This window comes from Lucilia cuprina, chromosome 5 (genome assembly GCF_022045245.1).
Source record: "Lucilia cuprina isolate Lc7/37 chromosome 5, ASM2204524v1, whole genome shotgun sequence".
Lineage (NCBI taxonomy): Eukaryota > Metazoa > Arthropoda > Insecta > Diptera > Calliphoridae > Lucilia > Lucilia cuprina.
Genome location: NC_060953.1, coordinates 64,577,124 through 64,601,520, shown reverse-complemented (window position 1 = coordinate 64,601,520; position 24,397 = coordinate 64,577,124). Strand labels below are relative to the sequence as shown.

Genomic DNA, 24,397 nt, shown 5'->3' with positions numbered 1-24,397 from the left:
ATTCTACAGCTTTTGCTGCTGTTGCATTAAATGCTAATGAAGCTGTTGTGCCTTTAGGTGATTGTTAGTTGTTTGGTCTAGAACTTGTTAAAAAAACACAGCCACCACACAGCACATCATCTTCTTTGGGTATTTCGAATAGCTGAAGTTGACGTTTTTTTTTCATTCAGCATTTTTATTACAATTTTCTTTTTTAGTAAATAATTTTTTCTTGGAAATTAACCAATTACCATGATAATTAGCTGTTTGTGACTGTTCTCACATGTGAAAGCAACAGAAAAATAGAAAAAAATTAAGTTGGAAGATTTTTAAGTTTGATAAAAACCGCCCGTTTGTAGTTGAGTGTGGTTTATATGGTATTTTTGTTTTATGTTTGTGAACAATGTAATTAAGCTGCATGTTGTTTTCTTTGAGGCATGTTCCTGCTTGATGTTTTCATTCACAGCAGCTCACATCATGACATTTGTGAAAATAAATCAATTGGAGGATGACAGTGAATTGAAAAACTACTCTTCTTGATTGTTATTTGTAGGAGACATTGAGTTCAGTGTATTCCACACACTCACACATTCACAGTGACAACTAGGACTGAACTAGAACTGAACTAGAACTGAACTAGAACTGAACTAGAACTGAACTAGAACTGAACTAGAACTGAACTAGAACTGAACTAGAACTGAACTAGAACTGAACTAGAACTGAACTAGAACTGAACTAGAACTGAACTAGAACTGAACTAGAACTGAACTAGAACTGAACTAGAACTGAACTAGAACTGAACTAGAACTGAACTAGAACTGAATTAGAACTGAACTAGAACTGAACTCGAACTAAACTAGAACTCAACTAAATCTTTAAAAATGTCTTATTCCAATGGAAAATTTTCAAAAAGTACTTTCTTTTTGTTATAAACATTGTTTTATTAAAAAATTTACATTTTTTAAGAAAATTTCACTTTTAGTTGAAAATGTTTAAAAAATTTTGCTGATTTTTCATTTATGGAAATTGTTTGAAGAAATATCTTTATAATAACAATTTTAAAAGATTTTTCTTTTTATAGCAGTTTTTACACAAGTTTATTTTAATATCTGATTTCCTAGATTAATTCCAATTGCGATCGTTCGTCCATTCGTTATATAAAAACACTTAAAAGTTTCAAATTTTTTCCCAAGTATCCATATGAAATTTTATTAAATAAAACTTTGACTTAAAATTTAATGTGTTTAAAACACCGCATATTTGTTTAGTAGCTCTAATAATAAATACCAAAAAAAAAAACTATAAAATTTTCAACAGTTTTAACTGTTTTACAATAAATAAAAATTTCAAAAATTCTAAAATCATCAGCAGATTTCAATTTGCAAACTTCATCATCATCATCTTCTTTCTCCTTAATCACAACTAAAGTCTCCTTTTAAACACTGATCTTGACATTTTTTTCCCTTCTTTTCGTTTCAATTTTCACTCTAAGTTGTATTTTTTAGTAAATTCTGCGTACTTACGTCCAAGACATGTGTGTTTGCGGAACTGTAAGAAACCTTCTACACAACGGCAAGCACCATCCAAGCAACTGCTGTTGGCCACTTTCATGGTACACTGTTCGTTGAGAGTACAATCACCACCCAGAAGTTGAGCTGCCAGAGAAAAAAAATGATAAAAACAGTCATTCATTAATTATGCGAAATAAATATTTAAAGATTATCTTAACTGAACACACACACTCTTAGTTATAAAACAAACACGGAAACCTGTCATAAAAGTGTTAAAAATTATAGTTTTTCAACTTTTAGAAAAAAAAAAATAGATTTCTAAAGATAAGTTAGAAAACTTTATCAACATTTTTTATAACTGGCATGTGTTTCGAAGCATGTTTAACATAAAATAGAAAACTTGCTTTGCATTTTAAGAAAAAATTAAAAAAAAAACACTTACAAGATAAACATGTTGTTGTATTATATTGTACATAATAAGGTGCACATTCACAGTAACCCTGGGCCGAACATGATGAACCCTTTATGAAATCTGTACAATCCATATCGTGTTGACATTTCGAACCAAGTGTTGAACCTAACACATCTGTGCAGTGTAATGTTATAATTAACACTATCTGTAAAGTGAGAAAAAGCATTATTTTAGTAAATAGTATCAATGACAAAGTTTACTTAAAAAGATCAATAGAAATTTTCTTATAAAAAATATTTTCTTAATCATAAATATGTAAATTTTCCATGTTGGTTAAATAAATAAACTTCATTTCTTTTAATTTCCGGGAATTAGCATCAAATAAATTTTTTTAAAAAAACGTTTAAGTTTGGTGTGACATTTGTAAGTGTTATTAATGAGCTTGGGTCTTAAGTCTTTTGTTTGTCAATACAGTTTGTGTAAGTGATTTAACAGTTCGTGCCTTAATTCTTTTGTATGCATCACAACTCGAAAAGAATGTGCATTCGTTTAACACTTAGTCATTTTTACCGTAATCCCCACAAAAAAAAACCATCATTTTGTTTTTACAAAATAACGAAATATTGACAATTTTATTTAAAATCAAGGCGACATTAAAAAACATGTTTAAAAAAATGTTGTAGAGCTAAACTAAAACTGAGTTAAAACTTAATAGAAATGATCTGTAAATGTAACTGAACTACACAAGAATTAGAACTGAACTAGAACTAAACTAGAATTGAACTAGAACTGAACTAGAACTGAACTAGAACTGAACGAGAACTGAACTAGAACTGAACTAGAACTGAACTAGAACTGAACTAGAACTGAACTAGAACTGAACTAGAACTGAACTAGAACTGAACTAGAACTGATCTAGAACTGAACTAGAACTGAACTAGAACTGAACTAGAACTGAACTAGAACTGAACTAGAACTGAACTAGAACTGAACTAGAACTGAACTAGAACTGAACTAGAACTGAACTAGAACTGAACTAGAACTGAACTAGAACTGAACTAGAACTGAACTAGAACTGAACTAGAACTGAACTGAACTAGAACTGAACTAGAACTGAACTAGAACTGAACTAGAACTGAACTAGAACTGACCTAGAACTGAACTAGAACTGAACTAGAACTGAACTAGAACTAAACTAGAACTGAACTAGAACTGAACTAGAACTGAACTAGAACCGAACTAAGCTAGAAATAAACTAGAACTCTGCAAATTTTAAAAAACATCTGGACTAGAACTTAATTGACTTAAAACAAAAATAAAAACGTCTCAATATACTTTAAAACAATTTTAACAAAAAGTGTCCAAAACTCTTTCCAAATTAACAAAAATCAATAAATCTTTTAGTAAATTTATTTACTTTAACACTAGCTCTACTAGTTATATTATTTATGACCTAAATTCCAGCATCAAACAAAAGTTTAATGATTTTTTTTTTCTATTTACAAATAGATTTTTATTTGTTGAACCACAAAAATAAAAAAGAAATAAAATTAACAAAGAAAATATAGAAATACAATACATTTATTTTTAATTGCAAAAATCATAAAAAGACTTTCAACAAATAACAAACAAAAAAAATACAAATTGAATATAAATTTTTTACAAAGAAAATAAATAAAGAAAGAGTGAAAGATTCGTTGCTAGTAAGAAACAAAACAAGATCCATAGCTATTGAATTGAACCGTATTGACGAGTGTCAAGTACTTTAGCCAAGTTTAAAATACTTTCCCAAAAAACTATTAGACTTTTAGAGCTATAAAACTGTGGCGAATAATGGAAGTTAAATAAAAAAATTAAAATTAAAAATCATGAATCAAATAAAATAAAGAAGTAGTAATTTATCCGAAAAAATGTTATAGGTTATAAATGAAGGCTAACTGATGTGCTGTAGACACAGAAAAAAAATAAATTTTGAATTTTTGGTTTAACAGTGGGATTCGAAAAAAACGTTGATTGAAGTACCATTATAAAAAAAGTATTATTTACTACTTTAGGCGTTTGAAATGCCTTTTACAAATAAGCTTTTTTTAAATGTATAGTTTTTAGCAAAAAGTAGTAATTTTGTTGTGTTAAAAGTAGTATATTTTATTCCTTTTTTAAGATTTTTATTACAGAAATAAAATTACTTTAAGTTTTGCACAAAGAAATTTTATTTTTAAAACAATTTTATAAATATTTTAAAAAAGTAGTATATCTACTACTTTTTACAAAACCTTTAAAATTTATTTTTAGATATTTTTAATATGTTTTTAAAATTCGTGTGAGCACTTTCTTAACTTTTTCTTAAAAATTTAATAGTTTTTAGCAAAAAGTAGTAGATTTAGTAGTATTTTTAACAAGCATAAATTTAGAAATTTATATATTATTTTCAATACTACGATTAATTTATGTATTTTTGGTAAATGTTTGAAATCGTTTCTTTAATAAAAACTATAATTTTTGTTCAAAAAGTAGTTTTTTCAATACTTTTTTTTAAAAAGTTTTTTATTGCGGATATAAATTTACTTTAAGTTTTACACAAAGAAAATTTATTTTTAAAACAAATTTATAAAGGTAGTATTTCTAATACTTTTTAGAAAAGTTTTAAAAGAATTTATTTCTAACTTTTTCTTAAAAATTTAATAGTTTTTAGCAAAAAGTAGTAGTTTACGTACTATTTTTAACAAGTCCAAATTTAGAAATTTTTATATATTTCTTCGAATACTAAAACAATTTAGTTATTTTTTATCTTTCTAGTACTTTTTAAAATAGTAGTATATCTACTACTTTTTCAAAATAGTAGTATATCTACTACATTTTCAAAATAGTAGTATATCGACTACTTTTTCGAAAAAGTAGTATATTCTTGTCACAGAACTAGTTCAGGGAACAACAATCCCATAGAAGAATGACTAGAAAGTATTTGTCTAACATTTCCTCTTTTAGCCCACTGTCACATTAAACTCCACTTGTTTTAAGTCGACCACTAAAAAACTGGCAGCAAATTCCTCTTAACCAATATAAAAACTTCAAAATAAAACTATTCGACACTATTAAAAGCTGTTGTAGTCTTTTTTCGGTGGCTGCCTCTTTTTTATCGCTTTTTTATTTGTTAAACTTGGTAATTTATCTTTAAAGTTTTTTGGAATAAACTTCATTTTCGTTTTTTTTTTTTTTTTTTTTTGTACAAACATTTTATTACTTTTTTTAGTATAAAAAAAAGCAGACAAATTTAAAGATATAAAAAGAAAAGCAAATTATTCATGGGTGTAAGGAAAAAAAAATATAACTAAACAAGTAATAAAACTGTGATTTGTAACAAAAATGTGATCAAAACTTTTTTTGTCAAAAAAAAGTAGTAAAACTTTTTTACCACGATTTTCTAAACATTCAAACCATTTGACCAACTATTTTCTATATGTTGTTGCTACTGTTATGTTACCATTTTCTATTAAAAAATAATGTATTGATCGTAGGTTGCTTGTTCTTCTTGTTGTTGTTGCTAAATTTAAACTTTCGTGTCTTCTCATTAGTTGCCATTTAATTCGCCTTAATTGCTGGGTAATGTGTTGGCTGTTTCTTTAAAAAAAACAGATTTCTTGTTTTTTTTTTTTGTTTAAAAGTATATTTTGAAAATTAGGTTTTGAAAGCAATTGCAAGTGCCGGGTTTTTTGTATTTATTTCTTTTACTTTTCAAAAAAAAGTTAAAACCAAAAAGTTGCTTTATTTGTCACTAAAATTTAGAAAGAAATTTTACCAATAAATTCAATACAATTTTATGGATTTAGGTGCATTTAAACATTAAGATTCTTTTCTTCTAAGTAATTATCTCTGCATGTGCCTTGAAATTTTGATTGATTGAAAGTGTGTGTGTGTGTTTGTGTTTTTTCTGTTTTTGCTTAAAAATGTAATAAAACGTTTGACATACTTAACTTCTATAAAAAAGAGAAATTTTTTATAGCAAAAAGGAAATGGTTTATTTTTTTATTGATAAAAAATCTAAATTAATTTGTATGAGAAAAATCTTGTTTTGTAGTTTTATTGCTAGCAATCAAAATGTTAATTAATATAGAAAAGATGTTAGTTGGTTTTGTTTTTTTATTGATTTCATATTTTCTAAAATTAATAATTAGAAACGAGAAGCATGTTAATTAGTTTAGTATTAAGTTATTGGTTTAACTATTAGGATTAGGGGATTTGTTGAGGCAAATAACTCATTAAATTCAATTACAATTGAATTTTGGAGAAAATTTCTTCTATTTTGTTGTTGTAGTCTAGTGTATAGTCTAGTGTATGGTCTAGTTTGCAGTATAGTCTATAGCCTAGTCTACAGTATAATCTATAGTCTAGTCTACAGTCCAGTCTATAGTCTAGTCTAAAGTCCAGTCTATAGTCTAGTCTACAGTCCAGTCTATAGTCTAGTCTATAGACTAGTCTATAATCTAGTCTATAGTCTAGTCGATAGTCTAGTTTATAGTCTAGTCTATAGTCTAGTATATAGTCTAGTCTAAAGTCCAGTCTATAGTCTAGTCTACAGTCCAGTCTATAGTCTAGTCCATAGACTAGTCTATAATCTAGTCTATAGTCTAGTCTATAGTCTAGTCTATAGTCTAGTCTATAGTTTAGTCTATAGTCTAGTCTATAGTCTAGTCTATAGTCTAGTCTATAGTCTAGTCTATAGTCTAGTCTAAAGTCTAGTCTATAGTCTAGTCTATAGTCTAGTCTATAGTCTAGTCTATAGTCTAGTCTATAGTCTAGTCGATAGTCTAATCTATAGTCTAGTCGATAGTCTAATCTATAGTCTAGTCTATAGTCTAGTCTATAGTCTAGTCTATAGTCTAGTCTATAGTCTAGTCTATAGTCTAGTCTATAGTCTAGTCTATGGTCTAGTCTATAGTCTAGTCTATAGTCTAGTCTATAGTCTAGTCTATAGTCTAGTCTATAGTCTAGTCTATAGTCTAGTCTATAGTCTAGTTTATAGTCTAGTCTATAGTCTAGTCTATAGTCTAGTCTATAGTCTAGTCTATAGTCTAGTCTATAGTCTAGTCTATCGTCTAGTCTATAGTCTAGTCTATAGTCTAGTCTATAGTCTAGTCTATAGTCTAGTATATAGTCTATAGTCTAGTCTATAGTCTAGTCTATAGTCTAGTCTATAGTCTAGTCTATAGTCTAGTCTATAGTCTAGACTTTAGTTTAATATATAGTCTAGTTTATAATTTATATCTCGTTTATAGTCTTATGTATGTAAATTTTAGTCTGTAGATTGATTGACTAAGGGGCGCTAAGTGCTACGGCCCAAGTTAAGATCTTTTGTGCTGAAAGATTGTAGATAGTCTAAATACCTGTTTATGGGCTAATAGATTAACTAATCATTAAACTAATCCAGTCAGTATGGACTAGTTTATAAAAATCTAACGTTTTCTTTATATTTCTTCAAACTGCAAACAGATTCGTTTTGCTAATAAACCTCAAAAATTATAATTGATTAGTAACTGTCTAAGTGAAGCTATAAACAAATTGAATTAAATCTTAAATTTCCTCACAATTAGCTGCTCAGCAGGAGCTTGTCATAAAAGCTAAAATCGAAAGATTTAGGCAACAAGCACAATATTTACAACATCAAAGAGATATTAGATTTTACACAACTTCATAAAAAGTTTATATGTTAAATGACCTAAAAACTAAGCCCAAAATAAATAATCAATTAAATTTGTTATCAATAAGCTAAACTTTCTAAAAAAAAAATAACAAACACATGTTCACTAGAATTTCACATAAACATAAGAAAATGTAGAGAAAATTGCTAAAAATAAGATGTGCTAAAAATTCTCAAAAGTTCTAATCAAAATACTTGCTAAACTTCAAGATTATATATGGTTTATTATTAGGGCTTCTATTAGAAAAATCCAGAACTTTTAAATCAATAATTAATTACACCTATATACCGTACCACATAGAATTTTGTTTAAAACTTAAATGAAATCTTTATAAAAAACAAACTTGCATGATGAGGCATGTTTAAGTTTCAAACTACCAAAGGTCATTAAACTTTTATTAAAACACAATCAACAAAACCACGTAATCACTGTTATGTATTATTTTTGTTGTTTTAATAAATAAATATGTTATTTTCCTTCATATTTGTTGTTGTAGTTTAATGTTTAAATTATAATTATAGAGCTTATGCTCACCGACCATCTCATAAGATGTTACAAGCTATCTTGGTAGTTTTAAAGTTTTAAATAAAACCAAAAATTAAGAATTTTTTTTCTTGTTTTTGTTTTGTTTTGGGCGGTTGACTTTTTTTCCCTATTTATGCATTATGGTTTTAAAGTTTCAATATTCTTATTAAAGTTGCTTTAACTTTTTACGATAATAATAACATGTGTGGCCTCATACATTGTAATTAAAATGAAAAGAAATTTAAAAATAACGTAAAATATGAAAGAACTTAAACAATCATTTTAAAGTTTAGAAATTTGTTTGGGAAAATTCTAAAGTTTTTTGCACTTGTTTTAAACATTTGTGAAAGGTTCTTTAAAAGTTTTATAATTAAATTTATAAGACATTCTAAGCAATTGCAAGCAATTTTGTAAGCAGTTTTTTATAAATTATAGACTAGACTATAGACTAGGCTATAATCTAGACTATAGACTAGACAATAGACTAGACAATAGACTAGACTATAGACTAGACTATATACTAGACTATAGACTAGGATATATTCTAGACTATAGACTAGACTATAGACTAGATTATAGACTAGACTATAGACTAGACTATAGACTAGACTATAGACTAGACTATAGACTGGAATATAGACTAGACTATAGACTAGACTATAGACTAGATTTTAGACTAGATTTTAGACTAGACTATAGAATAGACTATAGACGAGACTATAGACTAAACTATAGACTAGACTGTAGACTAGACTATAGACTACTCTAGTCTATAGTCTAGTCTATAGTCTAGTATATAGTCTATAGTCTAGTCTATAGTCTAGTCTATAGTCTAGTCTATAGTCTAGTCTATAGTCTAGTCTATAGTCTAGACTTTAGTTTAATATATAGTCTAGTTTATAATTTATATCTCGTTTATAGTCTTATGTATGTAAATTTTAGTCTGTAGATTGATTGACTAAGGGGCGCTAAGTGCTACGGCCCAAGTTAAGATCTTTTGTGCTGAAAGATTGTAGATAGTCTAAATACCTGTTTATGGGCTAATAGATTAACTAATCATTAAACTAATCCAGTCAGTATGGACTAGTTTATAAAAATCTAACGTTTTCTTTATATTTCTTCAAACTGCAAACAGATTCGTTTTGCTAATAAACCTCAAAAATTATAATTGATTAGTAACTGTCTAAGTGAAGCTATAAACAAATTGAATTAAATCTTAAATTTCCTCACAATTAGCTGCTCAGCAGGAGCTTGTCATAAAAGCTAAAATCGAAAGATTTAGGCAACAAGCACAATATTTACAACATCAAAGAGATATTAGATTTTACACAACTTCATAAAAAGTTTATATGTTAAATGACCTAAAAACTAAGCCCAAAATAAATAATCAATTAAATTTGTTATCAATAAGCTAAACTTTCTAAAAAAAAAATAACAAACACATGTTCACTAGAATTTCACATAAACATAAGAAAATGTAGAGAAAATTGCTAAAATAAGATGTGCTAAAAATTCTCAAAAGTTCTAATCAAAATACTTGCTAAACTTCAAGATTATATATGGTTTATTATTAGGGCTTCTATTAGAAAAATCCAGAACTTTTAAATCAATAATTAATTACACCTATATACCGTACCACATAGAATTTTGTTTAAAACTTAAATGAAATCTTTATAAAAAACAAACTTGCATGATGAGGCATGTTTAAGTTTCAAACTACCAAAGGTCATTAAACTTTTATTAAAACACAATCAACAAAACCACGTAATCACTGTTATGTATTATTTTTGTTGTTTTAATAAATAAATATGTTATTTTCCTTCATATTTGTTGTTGTAGTTTAATGTTTAAATTATAATTATAGAGCTTATGCTCACCGACCATCTCATAAGATGTTACAAGCTATCTTGGTAGTTTTAAAGTTTTTAAATAAAACCAAAAATTAAGAATTTTTTTTCTTGTTTTTGTTTTGTTTTGGGCGGTTGACTTTTTTTCCCTATTTATGCATTATGGTTTTAAAGTTTCAATATTCTTATTAAAGTTGCTTTAACTTTTTACGATAATAATAACATGTGTGGCCTCATACATTGTAATTAAAATGAAAAGAAATTTAAAAATAACGTAAAATATGAAAGAACTTAAACAATCATTTTAAAGTTTAGAAATTTGTTTGGGAAAATTCTAAAGTTTTTTGCACTTGTTTTAAACATTTGTGAAAGGTTCTTTAAAAGTTTTATAATTAAATTTATAAGACATTCTAAGCAATTGCAAGCAATTTTGTAAGCAGTTTTTTATAAATTATAGACTAGACTATAGACTAGGCTATAATCTAGACTATAGACTAGACAATAGACTAGACAATAGACTAGACTATAGACTAGACTATATACTAGACTATAGACTAGGATATATTCTAGACTATAGACTAGACTATAGACTAGATTATAGACTAGACTATAGACTAGACTATAGACTAGACTATAGACTAGACTATAGACTGGAATATAGACTAGACTATAGACTAGACTATAGACTAGATTTTAGACTAGATTTTAGACTAGACTATAGAATAGACTATAGACGAGACTATAGACTAAACTATAGACTAGACTGTAGACTAGACTATAGACTACACTATAGACTAGACTATAGACTAGACTATAGACTACACTATAGACTAATCTATTGTCTATAGACTAGACTATAGACTAGACTATAGACTAGACTATAGACTAGACTATAGACTAGACTATAGACTAGACTATAGACTAGACTATAGACTAGACTATAGACTAGACTATAGACTAGACTATAGACTAGACTATAGACTAGACTATAGACTAGACTATAGACTAGACTATAGACAAATAATTCTATTAAATTACTGAAGCCTGGTAATACTGATATTTCAAACTAAAAACACTTCACTTTATAGCTCACTTAATAGACAATTAAGATTTTTTTCATATCATGTGCAAAAATACTCCTTTTCATTTCAAAAATTTGTTTAAATAAAACTGCAAGTCATAATTTGTTTAACAATTAAAATCGAAAAAGAAAGAGAAAAGAAATGTTTCAACAAAACATCATATAATTGTAACAATTTTCGCTTGTCACAAACCACTAATTTCAAAAATAAAATGTTAAGTAAATAAATAACAACTTTAAGTATTAGATATTTGTTGTGATTTTTTTTTATTTTTTCAAAATTTTGAGAATTAAATTAAATGAGTAAATAAATTGAAAGCAACAGGAAAAACAAACTTAATAAAGAATGACAAGGTAAAAAGAAGGGGAACAAAACAAAAAGACAACACTTACCGCTAAGTAGAATTTAACCGTTAAAAAATGATGTGTGGGTTGTGAGGCCCGATTATGATGTTGATGATGATGCCTTTGTCGCATGTGTTTTAATATATTGTACTCCATGGTATGTTCTTTGTTATTATTATTAGTGTTGTTGTGATTTTATTTAGATTTAGGGTAAAAACACAAAAATTATGCTTGCTCAGACATGCATAGAAATTTTTACATACATAGACACTCACACGTAATAGTAAACGCTTTTTTTCAACTAAAAATAATTAAAGAAAGAAATACAAAAAAAATAAGTTTTTTTAACAAAAAATTGTTTTTAAGATAAAAAGATTATTATTTCATTTTTAGGCTAAAAATACATTTTGTGTTGCAAAATTATGTTAAGAAAATAATAATATTAAAAAAAGAACTTTTTATTTATTTGTTGTTTTTGTTTTACTTTGCCAAAAAACAAAAGATTTAAGTCACATACTTGATTAATGACTGACAAGATTGAAAATAAAATAAATGCTTTATTTCTTCATTCTCAATTGCTGCGACATGTGTTGATCATTTATTTTCTTTTTATCATTAAAATACAAATTTGGTTTAGTTTGATTTTGAAACACAAAGAGATATCTGTGTCACCTTTTTTTTAAAAACATTTAAAGAGAGGGAGGGAAGTGAAAAGTGGGTATTTGTAATTTAGTTTAGTGGGTTAGAATCTGTTGATTCTAACCCACTAGCCTAGCATATAAACAAGATAAAGGAGACCATAAGTGAACGAAAATTATTCCGATTTCTTTAATAGAAATTTTTGAAAATTGATTTTACCAAACTGATGGACATTGCACAATCGAAATTTAACCTTTAAGTTTCAAGACTACAGATAAGATATAATAGCGACAATGAAGAGGAAACCTTGAACACGACCCTAATGTCTTAATTAAAACCTTTTAAACGCTAATTTCAAAGAGCGGAATTATCTTCTTTTAACCAAAATCCCCGCCTTAATACACGTTATTTAACTATAATCCTTAGAAAAAGGATTTCAACAGACAGATGGACGTTGATACTTAAATTAACTCTTTTAGCTACAAACTTCTTTAATATAAATAAGATAATAGGGAAAGGAAAGAAAAAACTATTTTAAATAATTTGCTATTTTCACAATAAATTCTTCCTCTCCATCCTTTTAAAATTAACATATAAAAATTTCTTTGAAAAATAAAACATTAAACTTAAACTCTCTCCCCATAATCTAAAGACAAAATTTAATGTCTGTTAGAGAACACAACAACAACAACAATAACAAAAAAACAGCAGGTGCATTCTTATGATTTTAATGTTTTTAGTTGTTTTTCTTCAACAATCACCGTTAGAGCTACAAAATGTTTAATTTTTATGAGTTTTAAATAATTAAAGCTGCAGCAAAATGCTAAAGCACAAAAAGTGCTTGCTATAATTTTATAGCTTTTGCTAAAACATAAATAACTAACATAAAGAGGAAAGCATAGGTGTTGGGAAAATATATATATTTAATTAATTTTCTAATAAAAGTTAATTAGTTAAATAAGATAAATATTTAAACATAGTTTAGGTTTCTTTCATTTTTTTTCAATCTATCAAATATCATATATATTTCTTTTTTGCATAAATTTAATTAAATGTTGGCAAATTTACAGCTTAAATATTCCTTCATATTCATTCATTAATAACCTAACCGTATAGTATTAATTTGATTGGCAATTATCGTATTAAATGTACAATAGCGTTTAAAATTAATATATGAACAGAAATGAATTTTGATTAATATTATGTACAGTGTTGTAGTAAAGTGTAAAAATTAATTGATGATAAAGAATAGAAAGAATGGAAGGCTAATCGAGAGACATGACTATATAGATTGATTAATAATCAAGACCTTAAACTGATTTAAAGTCCTGACTATAGTCACGGCTATACACAGATCTACAGTCCAGACTATAGGCAGATTGATAGTCAAGACTATAGAAAGATCAATAGTCAAGACTATAGAGAGATCAATAGTCAAGACTATAGACTCATCTATAGTCCAAAATATGTGCCGGTCAATTGTCAAAGCTATATACTGATCTGTTGCCAGGACTAGAGACTGATCTTTTGTTAAGACTATAGGTGACTATACTATTACCTAATCATGACTATAGACTGATCTATAGTAAAGTCTGTAGACTTATCTATAGTTAGACTATAGACTTATCTACAGTCAAAACTATAAACTGATCAATAGTCAAGTCTTTAGACTGATCTTTAGTCTAGAATATGAAAAGATCTATAGTCCAGACTATAGACTGAGCTATAGTCCAGACTATAGACTGATCTATAGTACATACTATAGACTGATCTATAGTACAGACTATAGACTGATCTATAGTACAGACTATAGACTGATCTATAGTCCAGAGTATAGACTGATCTATAGTCCAGACTATAGACTTATCTATAGTCCAGACTATAAACTGATCTATAGTCCAGACTATAAACTGATCTATATTCCAGACTATAGACTGATCTATAGTCCAGACTATAGACTGATCTATAGTCCAGACTATAGACGGATCTATTGTCCAGACTATAGACTGATCTATTGTCCAGACTATAGACTGATCTATTGTCCAGACTATAGACTGATCTGTAGTACAGACTATAGACTGATCTGTTGTACAGACTATAGACGGATCTATAGTCCAGACTATAGACTGATCTATAGTCCAGACTATAGACTGATCTATAGTCCAGACTATAGACTGATCTATAGTCCAGACTATAGACTGATCTATAGTCCAGACTATAGACTGATCTATAGTCCAGACTATAGACTGATCTATAGTCCAGACTATAGACTGATCTATAGTCCAGACTATAGACTGATCTATAGTCCAGACTATAGACTGATCTATAGTCCAGACTATAGACTGATCTATAGTCCAGACTATAGACTGATCTATAGTCCAGACTATAGACTTATCTATAGTCCAGACTATAGACTGATCTATGGTCCAGACTATAGACTGATCTATAGTACAGACTATAGACTGATCTATAGTCCAGACTATAGACTGATCTATGGTCCACACTATAGACTGGTCTATGGTCCAGACTATAGACTGATTTATAGTTCAGACTATAGACTGATCTATAGTCCAGATTATAGACGGATCTATAGTCTAGACTATAAACTGATCTATAGTCTAGACTCTAGACTATAGACTGAATACTATAGACTAATCAATAACCAATACTATATAGCGATCTTTTGTCAAGACTATAAACTAATCTATAGTCTGATCTAAAGTCAAGATCGTTGTCTGATCTATAGTCAAGACAAATTTTATTTATTTTATTTTTTTTATTTCTTAGTCATGAAGCCTAGATTAATTACAACTAAAACGTGTGATATTTCATTAAAAACGGGGCATAAATTATGATTTCATTCAAAATTTCACACACGATACGTTTAAAAGATTTCTTATTGATTTTCAAAGTGTTTGAGTGAATTACAACGTTAATTAAATGTCATTAAATTGCTAAATAAATAAAATCAATCAACATATATAAATAATTTCCATATAAATTACTAACACAAAACCCACTGTTCCCCGTGAAACATCAAAAGAAATTATAACTAACGTTAAAAAAAATCAAAAAAAAAGTAACAAACAAGAATAGAGAAAAAATACTTCAGCGTATAGAGGAAGTATTAAATAAACGCACTAATACTCGTATTCCTAACTATCCATTAAAACCAAAATAAATTTATACAAAAAAAGTACTACAAACAAAAAAAAACTGTTACACTTAAATCGATCATGTGGTAGTAATGGGAGGAGAGAAGACAGACAGACAGGGGCTTAAATGTAAAAACTATTTTTAAATTTTTATACAAAAAATTAAAAAAAAAAATAGAAAGAAAAAAAAGCACTTTTAAACAACGTGCAGAATATTAAATAGTTTGAAAAACTAAAAAGTAAACTAAATATGTATATATGTAAGTATGTATGAAGTAAGTAAAAAAATTAAAGCTGGACTCTAAACGAGTATGAAGTGAATGAATTACTTGAATAGAAAAAGAAAATGATAAAAAAATTTTAAAGTGAGTTTGTAAAACATTCAAAAACAACGGTGTTTGTCTTACGCTTTATGAATGTGTAACTATCTATAGATACAATTTAACAACTACAACAACAATAACAACAACAGCAGCTTTATTCAATTCATGATTCTGACGCTGTAAACCAAAGACTGTTTGTTGCAATACATAATTTTAAGTTTTTTTCTCATCTTCCTTTTTTAGCAGCAAAAGTAGAAGAAAAAAAACAACCAAAAAGTTACAAATATTCATATTGTTGCAGTTGTTTGCTGTTTTGTTGTTGTTGTTGTTGCTGTGTCTATTCAATTTGTTGTATTTATTTTATAAAATATTGTTGCTGGGTCTTTCGGTCGGTGGGTCGTCATCACTTCTTGGTTTGTTTGGTTTTTCTTCTCTTCTTTTCCTTTCCTGTGTGCAACCAGCAACAAGGCAAACACACAAACACTTATGTTTTTTTCTTACGTTGTTGCCCCTTTTTGTTGCACGTGTTTACTTGTGTATGTGTAACAAGTTGCTGTCTTGTTTTTTGTGGGTTTTTTTCACATACAAATGATGTTAAAAGTTATGACTTGTTATTGTCATAAAACTTTATCTTTTTAATGTCTGTCTATCTGTTAGTCAGCCCATCTGTCTGTCTCTATGTCTGCCTGCCTCCTCTAGTTAGTTGTGGCAAAATGTCTTTTCAAAAGAACTAAGTATTAATAGCTTTTAGCTTGCTTGCTGCTTCAAAAGAAAACAATTTCATTTTAAACATTTTATGATTGATTGACATTTAGTTTTGTCTGTGTGTGTGTGTGTCCTTGAAATGTTTTGTTGAAACAATTTATTAAGACCAAAAGTGATGAATGTGCAAGTAAGTGTCTGTTATTCAAAGATATGTAAATTGTCTTCATGATTTTGTCTAGGATTTGTTTTGTAATAAAAAACAGACGTTTAAAGTTGTTTTTTAAATTAATTAAAAATATATATTTTTTTAATTTATAGGATTTAAAAAAATGAACTTCAAATGTGTTTAAAGTAAATGCTTAAATCATTAATTTTCTTCTCTTTAGCAAATCACGACATGTTTGCTTTGCATAAAACAAAAGACTTAAGACACAAACCTGCTTCAGGTTTGTTTAAAACAAAAGACTTAAGACACAAACTTTTACAAAATTTTAATATTTAACAAAGTGAGATGAAGGATATTAATTGAAAAGGTAACGTTTTTTCTGATCAAAATCATTGAAGACATCAAGATGTTCCTTAAGAAAAGTTTTTTTTTTAAAATTTAAACAATTTACTCCAAAAAAGGATTTGTAGTTTAAACTGCATAAGATTTTGGATAAGGTTATAGGTTATATATAAGGTTATATATTCAATAGAAGTTAGAGCAGAGCATTCACATAGAAGATGGAAGACTGTGTCTTCCTTTTCCCTGTCTTTGCAACCTCGACAGTACTCATTAAAGTGGAGCCGATGGTCTGACAAATATTAAAGTGGTAGCAGTTTCAAAATACTTTATATGAATATTTTCTATTCCCACTAAATCGAATCATAATTATGTTTATATATTTTTTCATAAAAAAAGTTTTTAATTTGCTAAAATTTAATTTTTTTCAAAAATTCAAAAAGAATATTAAAAACAACTCAATTTAAAATTTTCATAAAAATTTCATAAAGAACTCAATTTGGAGTTTCCAAAAAATTTTCATTAATTTTCATTAAAATATTAATATTCTACAATAAATACATTTTTGATTTTTCTCAAAATTTTTTTAATTGATTTTTACTCAAAAAATTATTATTTTTAATATTTTTCACTGAAAATAGTTTTCACTTAAAATTTTGTTGCAATTTAATTTTTAAAAAAAAATTAACAAGATCGAACTTTGGACTTTAAATTAAATTTTCATAAAAAAGTTTAAAACAAAAATAGTTAAAATTGCGTCTTTTTCGTTAAAATATAGATTTTTTTAAAATAAATGTTTAATTTTTTAAAAGATTTACTTTAGACTAAAAATTTAATTTTTATAAAAAAGTTTTTTGAAAAAATTTGAAAAAAATTAGTTAAAATTGTGTCTTTTTCGTTGAAAAATCAATTTTCGGAAATAAATTAAAATGTTTAATTAAAGAAATTATTTTCATTAAAAATTTTTAGTTTTAACTAAAATTTTTGATTTTTAACAAAATTTTTTCATAGATTTTTAATAAAAAATTTATTTGTTTACAAAATGTTGTTCGAATTTTTAATGAAATTGCTATTTTTCGTTAAAACGATTTTTATTAAAAATTTGAATTTTCATTCAAATTTATTTTAACAATAATTTAATTTTAATCAAAAAAAAATTTAAATTTTTAATCGAAATAAAATTTGTTTAAAAAATCAACTTTCCTTAATTTTCGGTTTTCAAAAAATCAATTCTTTACTTTTATTATTCGATATTTATTTTTACCAAAAATTTTTAAATTTCTCAAAAATTTGTTTTTTTTTTTTTTTTTTTTGTAAAAACTCTTTATCTTTTTAAAATCAATTTAAAAACTAAAAATATCAACCAAAGCTGTAATTTTGATTGAAAATCGAAATTTTCATTTAAAAAATTGATATTTTAAAAAAAATTTGAAATTAACCAAAAATTCTCAAAAAAAAAATCACTAAAACTCCAATCTTTTATAAAACATAGTTCTTCTGTAAAAGTATGATACAAATCGGATAAAAATTAGAATTGAGAATTTAAACCAAATCATAAATAGTTCTAAATAGAACCAAAAACTGATCTTAATAAGAATAATTTTAGATAAATGAAGAGAATTGCAGTCCAAACTATTTAGCTGCAAAGGCGCTAAAGATCGATAAATGGAATTTCCAAATTGTCCACATTTCAATGACTCACTTCTATAAAGTTTTTTAAGATTTGGATTTTCTTCGTTTCGGTTTAAGTAGATTTTGAAAACATTTTACTTTAAATTATTCTCAGTTCTATTTCATTCAAATAAAAATTTCTTCAATTAATCTCGAAAAGAGTCCTTTAAAAATTATAATACATTTTCCCTAAAGAAAATTCACTCACAAAAAATTAATTAATATAAGTAAAAACAAATGATTAAAACAATTAGTTTAAACTTAAAATTTCATATTTTTTAATTAAAATTTTCATACAAATCCTTGTTTTTAGTTAAAAGTTTTAATTAAATTTCTTCTTTTTCAACACTGTCCTGTTTATTTATCAAATGTTTATTAACATAATCCAATATATCCTGGTTAATGTCATTTTAATAAAAATTTTCTTTAATATTATTTTCTCATAACATAATTTTGCCACACAACATTATTTTGCATCGTTTTATATTAAAATTTTTTCTTATAATTACTTTATAATACGATTATAAATCATTATTACATTTTTCTTAGGGTTTTCTTTTTCAAAAACAGCTTTTTTTACTAAATTATAACAAATTTTTGTTAAACACTTTTTTTCTTAATCTGTTATTTTTTGTTTTAACAATTTGTTCAGTTTACACTAAATGCACAAAAATAACAACTTAAAACTTGTTAAAAAAAAAAACGAACGTATGGTGAATTGGTAACTTTAAGTTAAACTTGTATCTTTTTGTTTTCTTGTAACTTTTTTTCTTTCTTGTTTTATTTTGTCTACCAAAACACGTCTTCACGAATCGATGGTCAGCTACTAACTGAAGAGATGCAGACCCACAACGGACTTAAGAACATCAGTTAAAAGCCACGGTCATGGTTACAAATACCAAATTGCCACAAAGTCAACAGCAAAACAACATCGGCAGCAGCAGCAGCTATAATAACAACTACAGCAATATAGCTTTAGCTAGTAACAGCAGCTTACTTGTAGTGATAGTTTTTTTTGTAACTACAAACTAAGACAATAACATTGAAGACGACCGACCGTCCGACCAAGACCGAGACCAAGCCAAACTCACATACAAATATAAAAGTTGTTAACGAACTTGTGGCTGCTGCTTATTTTCTGTTGTTGTTGTTGTTTTTATTTTTTAAACAAACAAAAATAAAGCATCGGTAACCACAAAAGGCAAAGAGTCAAATACACAGATACTTTACTTCCAGCACCACTACTTCGCACACTCTTTCACTCTTTCTAAACTTAATGCTCTGAACGTTGTCTTCTGCAAAGCTCTCGCAGTTTGTATTATATGGGGATGAAAATGCTTCGATACAAGTTCGTTTGTCAGCTACAAATTCAAGAAGTAAGATCAAAGTCAAGGTTTTTTGCAGTGCAGACGTTACACTATACATTAGTTTGATTGATCACAATTGATTATTTTTTTTCGAAATAAAATAATTGTATGTTTTAATGACATTTATCGAAAGTCCAAAAATTCTTAGATCACAAATTTATAAATTCTGAAGTAGCATCCAAAACATTCTGAATTATAAATTTCCGATTAAAATTTAAGAAATATTTAATATTGAAAAAAATATTCATAAATACTTAATAAAGTTATTGATGGTTTATTGTAGGAATTTTGTATGGAAAATGTGAGCAATAAACTTAAAATAAGCGATTAATTTGAAATATATTTCCAATAAATTTTAAAAAATTCTCAAATTTAATGCGATTACATAAATACATATATGAAATGTAATAGAATATGTTTGCAAATAGAAATGGTGTAAAACAAATATATTCACATACTTTGTCTTATTTTGCATCCGCAAGGTACAGCATCTGCACAATGGGAAATTTTTCAAAAATAATAAATAAGCCTAAGGTGTAGTCGGTAGTCATATCTATAATATGCCAGATCTATAGTCTAGCCTATTATCTAGTCTAATCTTTTGTCTAGTCTGTAGTCTATTCTAGTTTAGTATACAGTTCAGTCCAGTTTATAGTCTAGTCTATAGTCTAGTCTGTAGTCTAGTCTGTAGTCTAGTCTATAGTCTAGTCTATAGTCTAGTCTATAGTCTAGTCTATAGTCTAGTCTATAGTCTAGTCTATAGTCTAGTCTATAGTCTAGTCTATAGTCTAGTCTATAGTCTAGTCTATAGTCTATAGTCTAGTCTATAGTCTAGTCTATAGTCTAGTCTATAGTCTATAGTCTAGTCTATAGTCTAGTCTATAGTCTAGTCTATAGTCTAGACTATAGTCTAGTCTATAGTCTAGTCTATAGTCTAGTCTATAGTCTAGTCTATAGTCTAGTCTATAGTCTAGTCTATAGTCTATAGTCTAGTCTATAGTCTATAGTCTAGTCTATAGTCTAGTCTATAGTCTAGTCTATAGTCTAGTCTATAGTCTAGTCTATAGTCTAGTCTATAGTCTAGTCTATAGTCTAGTCTATAGTCTAGTCTATAGTCTAGTCTATAGTCTAGTCTATAGTCTAGTCTATAGTCTAGTCTATAGTCTAGTCTATAGTCTAGTCTATAGTCTAGTCTATAGTCTAGTCTATAGTCTAGTCTATAGTCTAGTCTATAGTCTAGTCTATAGTCTAGTCTATAGTCTAGTCTATAGTCTAGTCTATAGTCTAGTCTATAGTCTAGTCTATAGTCTAGTCTATAGTCTAGTCTATAGTCTAGTCTATAGTCTAGTCTATAGTCTAGTCTATAGTCTAGTCTATAGTCTAGTCTATAGTCTAGTCTATAGTCTAGTCTATAGTCTAGTCTATAGTCTAGTCTATAGTCTAGTCTATAGTCTAGTCTATAGTCTAGTCTATAGTCTAGTCTATAGTCTAGTCTATAGTCTAGTCTATAGTCTAGTCTATAGTCTAGTCTATAGTCTAGTCTATAGTCTAGTCTATAGTCTAGTCTATAGTCTAGTCTATAGTCTAGTCTATAGTCTAGTCTATAGTCTAGTCTATAGTCTAGTCTATAGTCTAGTCTATAGTCTAGTCTATAGTCTAGTCTATAGTCTAGTCTATAGTCTAGTCTATAGTCTAGTCTATAGTCTAGTCTATAGTCTAGTCTATAGTCTAGTCTATAGTCTAGTCTATAGTCTAGTCTATAGTCTAGTCTATAGTCTAGTCTATAGTCTAGTCTATAGTCTAGTCTATAGTCTAGTCTATAGTCTAGTCTATAGTCTAGTCTACTGTCTAGTCTATAGTCTAGTCTATAGTCTAGTCTATAGTCTAGTCTATAGTCTAGTCTATAGTCTAGTCTAGTCTAGTCTATAGTCTAGTCTATAGTCTAGTCTATAGTCTAGTCTATAGTCTAGTCTAGTCTATAGTCTATAGTCTAGTCTATAGTCTAGTCTATAGTCTAGTCTATAGTCTAGTCTATAGTCTAGTCTATAGTCTAGTCTATAGTCTAGTCTATAGTCTAGTCTATAGTCTAGTCTATAGTCTAGTCTATAGTCTAGTCTATAGTCTAGTCTATAGTCTAGTCTATAGTCTAGTCTATAGTCTAGTCTATAGTCTAGTCTATAGTCTAGTCTATAGTCTAGTCTATAGTTTAGTCTATAGTCTAGTCTATAGTCTAGTCTATAGTCTAGTCTATAGTCTAGTCTATAGTCTAGTCTATAGTCTAGTCTATATAGTCTAGTCTATAGTCTAGTCTATAGTCTAGTCTATAGTTTAGTCTATAGTCTAGTCTATAGTCTAGTCTATAGTTTAGTCTATAGTCTAGTCTATAGTCTAGTCTATAGTCTAGTCTATAGTCTAGTCTATAGTCTAGTCTATAGTCTAGTCTATAGTCTAGTCTATAGTCTAGTCTATAGTCTAGTCTATAGTCTAGTCTATAGTCTAGTCTATAGTCTAGTCTATAGTCTAGTCTATAGTCTAGTCTGTAGTCTAGTCTATAGTCTCGTCTATAGTCTAGTCTATAGTCTAGTCTATAGTCTAGTCTATAGTCTAGTCTATAGTCTAGTCTATAGTCGAGTCTATAGTCGAGTCTATAGTCTAGTCTATAGTCTATTCTATAGTCGAGTCTATAGTCTAGTCTATAGTCTAGTCTATAATCTAGTCTATAGTCTAGTCTATAGTCTAGTCTATAGTCTAGTCTATAGTCTAGTCTATAGTCTAGTCTATAGTTAAGTCTTTAATCTATAGTTCTAGACTATAGTCTTTTATATTATCTATAGATTATACCTTAGTCTACAGACTGTAAACTTTAGTCGAGTATAGAATCTAGTCTAACGTCCAGAATATGATATTCGATTCTAAAACTGTTTCTTCTTCGTAAATTCTCCCACTGTGCATCTCTGTCTTTATTTATTTAGTGGTGGCCGGCTTTATACTAGTGTCTCAAAGTCACAAAGTCACAGTTAAAGACGAACTCCATGAAAAATACCTAAATACAACAGAATAAAAGTAGTAAAACTGAACATTACTGCATTTGCTGCTAAATAAGTACTCATACCTACTACCACATATATAGAGTAGGGGACAGACGACCAACTATCATACATTTTTAATATACTCATGCAAGCATTTCTGCGAGTACCCGGCTATAAAGCATGTTTTATTTCTCTGAATAAATGACTTTTTTAAAACATCATTACAAAGTCAAGCATATTATGATCATAATGATGTTAAGTTAGACTCATACTCGATTCAGTATTAAGTAGGCTACTAGTTAAAGTTTGCAGACATTACTTACTAGATAAACTTTATAAAGAGAGGGAGCAGCATATTTTAAAGCTAAAACTACTCAGCAAAGAGCATCATATCATGATCATGACCATCATTATCTTATACTTACTATTTGTTTAACAGCATCAAAATAAAGTTGCAAAAAACATTAAATTTTATTTCATTAGATTATTTGTTGTAATTTTTTACACAAGTGTACATTATTTGAAATTTTCAACATTTTTTTTGTTGGATCAATGTTGATGTATCCATAAATGGTAAATATGTTTGTGTGTGTAGATTTGTTGTTGTAATTTTCTATTAATATGTGATGAATTGTTGTCAAGTGACAGCAATTTCTTTTTGGTAGTCGGTAGTTTTTCCGTTTTATTAATTTCCTTAAATTATTACGGCGATTTTTTATATTTTTGGACATGATCGTTTTGTCTAATCCACAATTGATGATAAGTTTGTGATTTTTTATTAGTTTTATTGCAAATAAAAAAGTGACAATAACAGAAAATTGGTTCTAATGACAGTTGGCATTTCTATCGTTAAAACTTTCTCCATACTTAACGATTTAAGTTCCTAAATGCTTTGAAAATTTTATGAAATATGCAATAATTGAGATTTTTAAGAATTAGGCCACATTTGAAATAGGACGCAGTTTTTAATTCGATGTGAATTAACGATAATATCTTATTTGAGAAGCGAATTTAAATGCATCTTTGTTATTTACTAAGCGATGATACTGTAAACTAGACTAGTCTATAAACTACAGTACAGACTGGAATAAAAACAATTGACTAGACAATATACAAGACTATAGACTAGAATATAACTAGACTACAGACTAGACAATAGACTAGCCTCCAAACTAGACTATAGACTATAATATAGACTTGTATATAGGTTTGAATATAGACTATGGACTAGACTGTGAACTATACTATTGACTAGACTATAGACTAGACTATAGACTAGACTATAGACTAGACTATAGACTAGAAAATAGACTAGACTATAGACTAGACTATAGACTAGACTATAGACTAGACTATAGACTAGACTATAGACTAGACTATAGACTAGACTATAGACTAGACTACAGGCTAGACTATAGAATAGGCTATAGACTAGACTACAGACTTGACTATAGACTAGACTATAGAGTAGACTATAGACTAGACTACAGACTTGACTATAGACTAGACTAGAGAGTAGACTACAGACAAGACTATAGACTAGAAAATAGAATAGACTATAATAGTATTGTGTATAATCTTCTTTCAAACAAGTCAGGCTTCTATGA

General features: G+C 27.7%; 1 protein-coding gene across 1 annotated transcript in view; it reads right to left on the bottom strand.

Moving 5' to 3' along the window:
* LOC111677084 (trichohyalin) overlaps positions 1 to 19,245 on the bottom strand; it is a 35,805-nt gene extending 16,560 nt beyond the window's left edge. The window contains exons 1-4 of the mRNA XM_046951037.1: positions 18,933 to 19,245; positions 11,445 to 11,697; positions 1,933 to 2,107; positions 1,503 to 1,634 (exon numbers count right to left, since the gene is read on the bottom strand). Of these exons, the coding sequence (XP_046806993.1) occupies positions 1,503 to 1,634; positions 1,933 to 2,107; positions 11,445 to 11,552 (415 nt within the window). The 5' untranslated portion in view covers positions 11,553 to 11,697; positions 18,933 to 19,245. The remainder of the gene's footprint in view (positions 1 to 1,502; positions 1,635 to 1,932; positions 2,108 to 11,444; positions 11,698 to 18,932) is intronic.
* Positions 19,246 to 24,397: the final 5,152 nt, after the last annotated feature.